This window comes from Vigna angularis, chromosome 8, assembly GCF_016808095.1.
Source record: "Vigna angularis cultivar LongXiaoDou No.4 chromosome 8, ASM1680809v1, whole genome shotgun sequence".
NCBI classification, from domain to species: Eukaryota; Viridiplantae; Streptophyta; class Magnoliopsida; order Fabales; family Fabaceae; genus Vigna; species Vigna angularis.
In genome coordinates this window covers 17302519-17307801 of record NC_068977.1, presented here as the reverse complement: position 1 = coordinate 17307801, position 5283 = coordinate 17302519, and the positions used below count along the sequence as shown (strand labels likewise).

The 5283-nt window shown below is 35.8% G+C and overlaps 1 protein-coding gene across 1 annotated transcript; it reads right to left on the bottom strand.

Moving 5' to 3' along the window:
- Positions 1-711: 711 nt before the first annotated feature.
- Positions 712-5081, bottom strand: LOC108345065 (protein DETOXIFICATION 54). Its single transcript, XM_017583629.2, has 4 exons — positions 4824-5081; positions 4486-4576; positions 3319-4206; positions 712-1484 (listed from the first exon to the last, which is right to left on the bottom strand). The coding sequence occupies exons 2-4, from the start codon at positions 4540-4542 to the stop codon at positions 906-908; spliced, it is 1524 nt and encodes a 507-aa protein (XP_017439118.1). The 5' UTR covers positions 4543-4576; positions 4824-5081; the 3' UTR covers positions 712-905.
- Positions 5082-5283: the final 202 nt, after the last annotated feature.

Below are 5283 nucleotides of genomic sequence, written 5' to 3'. Positions count from 1 at the left end.
ATGAATTTGATTTTAAATAAAATTGACAAAAATAGAAAAAAAAGTATTTAAACTTTTTGTTTATTATTTTATTTGAATATTATATATTTATGAAGAAGTTGTTGATTAATTTTTATTGATATAAGATTACATTTGAATTAAAGTAAGAATTGAATTGAATTAAATAATTAGTAAAATAAAAATGAATAAATATGATGACTTATATGAGAATTAAAGAACCCATTGTATTTAACAAAAGAGAAATAACAATAAAACACAATTGATATATAAATAAAATATAACTAAGAAATAATTCACTAGTTTTACTATTTTATAACACCATATGTCTCTTTTTTTCTTTTTTTAAATTGTAATTTAAAGACTAATTTAATAATAAATGAAAAACCATCTATGAATAAAAATGATGACTTATGTGAGAATCAAAGAACCCATTGTATTTAACAAAAGTGAAATAACAATAAAACACAATTAATATATAAAAAAAATATAACTAAGAAATAATTCACTAATTTTACTATTTTATAACACCATATGTCTCTTTTTTCTTTTAAATTGTAATTTAAAGACTAATTTAATAATAAATGAAAAAACATCTATTATTAAATTGTAGTGTTAAAAATAAACTGGTATATTATAAAAAACACTACCTTTTTTTTTTCATTTTTCAAAACTACTTTTTTAAAGATCTAATCCACCATCTACCTTAGAAAATATGTAACAATTGGTATTAATTAAAAGAAGATTAGATTCAGTTTTCCAAGCAAATGAAAACAAAATAAGCCCTCCTCAAAATTATCATAAAGGAACCATTGACAAGCCTCCAACCCCATTTGATCTTCCCAACAAACAAAATCTCAATGTCATAACTCTTGTCAATCCTTAACAGTGGTGTGGTTTCTTTTTTCTTAGCAAATGTCATCTTTGTTGTTCCTATTTCCATTTCCCAACAACCCTCTCATTTCCTCATCTTTCTCATTCTCCTTGTTCCTAAGCCCATTGATACTACCCATTTCCACCCTTGTGAGCTTTTCAGCCTTCAGGGCCTCAGCTTCCCAATCAGTCCTCACCAACACAACATACATGATTGACACTGCACATGCCACCTGGGCAGACAGAAGCCCAAACCAAAGCCCACTGAACCCAACCTTGAACCAAAATGCCAGGCCCACTGCCACCGGAGTGCCCACGAAGTAGAATGAGCCCAGGTTTATATGGGCCCCCACACCGGGCCGTGCTGTGCCGCGCAAAATCCCACAGCCCGTGGTTTGTGGGTAGTTCCCAAGCTCACACAGGCCCATAATTGGCATCACTGAGGCAACCAAGGCTTTGACTGGCTCATCATTGGTGAAAAGCCCGGCCCATCTTTGACCTAATATCACAGTCCATGTCACATTGATGAAGCCTATCACAAAAGCACATCCTAATGCAACCATTGCTGCTAGCTTTGCCTTGTATGGTTTTCCAGCTCCAAGCTCATTCCCTACCTGCATTAATTGCATTCAAAATTTGAAATTGTTAATCACATGTTTGGATTCTGAGAATTATAAACATATATATATATATATACACACACATTAAACTCAACTTTGCAAAAGTTTGAACTTGATAAACTTATAAAAAACAAGTTTAAAACACCCTAGAAAACCAAACACACCCTAGCCATATTCTTGTAAGTGCTTCATGGCAAATTTCACATGGGTGTGATTCAAAAGGTGCATCATACCAAAGTTTTGTGCAAGTTAACTTTTGGAGCAAACAGGAATGTACCAAGATATGTTATCAGTACCAACTAGTTTGAAGGGTCCCACAGAAATGGTGGAGTCATAGGGAGATTTGATGGTTAAATTATTTGGTCAAATGGAAATCCATGATGGCCCTTGTATGCAAGCCTAAGGGAATTGCACTTACTCAGAAGTAATTAATTAGTTGTAGTTTTGTCCTGTCAAATTGCAAGTGTGACCTAACTGGGTCCATGTACTTGAAGCAATCATGCAACAAATTTATTCCTCAGCAAGCACAAAACCAAGGTATTCAAGTTTAGCTCCAAAAGAATAAAATATGAGACACTCAGGCTGTACTGTAAATTGTATCTGATCAGATAGATAAAGTGAACAAACCTAAGGTTGCCACTGATTTCTGATGACTCTAACAAACCATCATAACAGTGAAACAGAGAGAATTTGTCAATCCCATTATCACCATCATCATTATTGTTATTTATCATCATCATGATTACAGTTTATCTTATGATCTTTAACAAATCAGTAAAACTGTGAAGACTGAAAGGAAAAATAGAACTTATTATTTTTATTAAAGAATGATTTGTCCTTGCCTCAAAAGGTTAAAGCTATGCTTAGTGGTTTGTTTAGGATTGTTTTGAAGAGTAGAGTTAAAATGCATGTGTGGATGAATGTCACTTAATGCCTTCCAAATATGTGTTGTCAATGGATATTATTATGTTTGATTTAAGTGTTTAGTTAAACAAAAATAGAAATAACATAATAAAAGAACACTTCCTATTTAGCTAGATACAGCAAGCAAACAAAAAAGGTTAAATGAAGTAAAATGTGTGGCTTTGGACCAATTAGCATTCTCTTCAAGCTAAGAGTCTAACCTTTCATGGTGTTAACCAACATTTATGATTGGCCACATGCATTAAATTTAAAACCAAAAAGAAAATGCAGATTTGAACTTATCCCTGCTATTTTGACTTCAAACCCTTCTAATAAGCCAAATTGCTAAAAGTAAATGGTTCCTTCCTCCTCAAAAATTCTAACACCAAATCACACAGACAGAAAAAGGAGGGAAAAACAACCCAGCCAAGCTAACTGCACTCTGCCCATCACTCTCCTGTCCCTATCTTCCCTGTCTCAACCAACCGAACTGGTTAAAAAAAAGTAAAAACTGAACTATGAACCACTCAAACTAGGATAAAAACAAAAACCGAACATGGTCAAAAAAGTTTTCTTTTTCTCCTGTCAACATTATGTTGAATAAAATATAGTGATAAATGAAAACCTGTCTACTGCATAAACTCAATGGACATCTTTGGGTTGTTTTTCTCACTCTCTCTTCTTCTCATAAACTAGAATCTAGTTTTCACTTACACAGTTCATATATTTACAACCTTGAGATGAAGATCCAGTTAAAGGTTTTGAATGTGCAAAATTTTGATTTTGACTAGAGACAATCTCAACCCCTCTCTAGGTGTAGGGAGACACATGACAAGGTGTAGGGAGACACATGGCATGAGTATTCATGATTCATTTTTGAACAAATAAAATAATAGGATAAAGTGTATAGTGTAGAGAGACTTACCCTGGCAGAAACACACCCTGCAAGTGCCATGGGGACAGTGTACATCATGCTAGTTGTCTGAATCAGAATACCAGTGGCAGCCACAGCCAGTGTTGGACGTGGCAAGTACCCAGCCAGCACAGTCACAATCTCGTACCACCACCACTCTAAACATATCATAAGGCAACTAGGCACAGCAAACTCCATCAACTGCCCCAACCCAGAACACAAACTAGCCACCACTCCCCCTCCATATCCCCACTTCAACACCATCTCCCTCTTCCTGCACACACACATATACCCTGCTATAAGCACCACCATGTTCAGATTGGTCAGCACAGAAGCCATGGCCACCCCAGGCACCCCCAGCTCCATCACCACCACCAACAAGTAGTTCAGTGGAACATGGAACAACACTGCTACAAGGGAGCAATACATCATAGGTTTGGTCACCTTTTGGGACCTTAAAAAAACCCTTAAAGGTTGGAGAAAGGTGTTTGTTAAAAGGTCTGGTAGAGAGTAGAAACAGTAGATTGATGCCATTCCTGTTATGGCACTGTCTTGGCCCATGAACAGCATGATCCTCTCAAGGTTCAGCCAGAGAAGACTTATGGGAATGATTGCCATGAGAAGGATTAGGACCATTCGTTGGAGAGAAAGAGAGAGGAGGTCCCAGTTTTTGCTACCATAGGCTTGGCTGCACACAGGTTCTAGGCCTGCTGCAAGACCCACAAGAACAGAGTACCCTGTTATGTTGGTGAAGCCTATGGAAAGTGCACCACCTGCTAGCTCTAGGCTTCCAAGCCTACCCAAGAAGAGAACAGAAACCACTGCCCTCACAAACACCAACATATTCATAGCTGTGATAGGTAGAGCCATGCCCCACAGCTCCTTCATCTCTTCCACCACCTACTTGCAACATCACATCATTACAACATAAATGAGAAGAATAACCTTGTTTTGAAACAATGATCAAGGTTTTAGATTACAGTTACAGTTTCTTCATACTGTGAAAATTACATGGATTAAATACCACCAGTCCAAAATCCTGGTCATCAACCATTCTTTAAAACTTGTCAATCATCTCTATATTATAACAGTATTATGAATGATAGAGATTCTTGAAAAGAAAAAAAAAATCATCATTTTTTCTTGAAAATGCACAGAGAAGTAGCAACATGAGTTTACCTGAGAGGTTGTGGGAAATTTGTGGGAAAAGAAATCCTGATCTTTGTTGTCTCTCATTCTTCTTGACCAATATTATGTGTTGTCTGTTGTTCTGCAAAAGGGTGGTGAATCAAACAGTGGTGAAGAAGAGAAGACTACTTTTTTTGACAACACCTAGTGAACAATAGTAGTAGTAGCAGCACATAGGGGGAGAGGGGCAAGAAAAGGAGATGGAAAAAACAAAATAGCTTCTACAATGTTTCATTATCATATATATCATCATCTATTATCCCATGATAGCAAGCATCAAGAATGAGAAAAGGGCATGCTGTATGTAACAACCAAAACAACCAACCAACCTTTTCCTCCTCTTATGCTCCTTCTCTCTAAGAACTGAAAAAGGGTCAGGCAAAAGGTGTGTGACTAGAAAGAAGAACTATGAGGGAAATGGAGCATTTAAGTAGAGCAACATAAACATAACCAGCAGAGTAGTAATGGTATGACTCAAGAATTTAAAAAGGTTCAATCTTTCACTAATTACAGCTTGTCAAGTATTAAAAAATCAAACTTAAAAAGTAAAGTCTATAATAAAAATAATGCATTACTAATATAGAATTGTCACAATAATAAGAATAGGGAGAATAATAATATGCTTTTGGATGATGTGTGACCCTTAGTATATATATAGGAAAGATGGAAATGGATACAAACTTGTTATGGTTGTGGCAGCGTCCGAGAGAGTCCAAGGTTGAGAGATATGAAAAGATATATGAAGAGAGAAAGTGGGTTATGAAACTTTATTATCATAATTGTGGTAGG

What these genes read in the sequence shown, in the direction of transcription:
- LOC108345065 (XM_017583629.2), bottom strand. Translation starts at nt 4,542, where the DNA reads ATGAGAGACAACAAAGATCAGGATTTCTTTTCCCACAAATTTCCCACA. An exon ending in AATTTCCCACAACCTCTCAG is followed by an intron (nt 4,207 to 4,485) that starts GTAAACTCATGT and finishes TGTTGCAAGTAG; the next exon opens with GTGGTGGAAGAGATGAAGGA. An exon ending in CAGGGTGTGTTTCTGCCAGG is followed by an intron (nt 1,485 to 3,318) that starts GTAAGTCTCTCT and finishes CAATTAATGCAG; the next exon opens with GTAGGGAATGAGCTTGGAGC.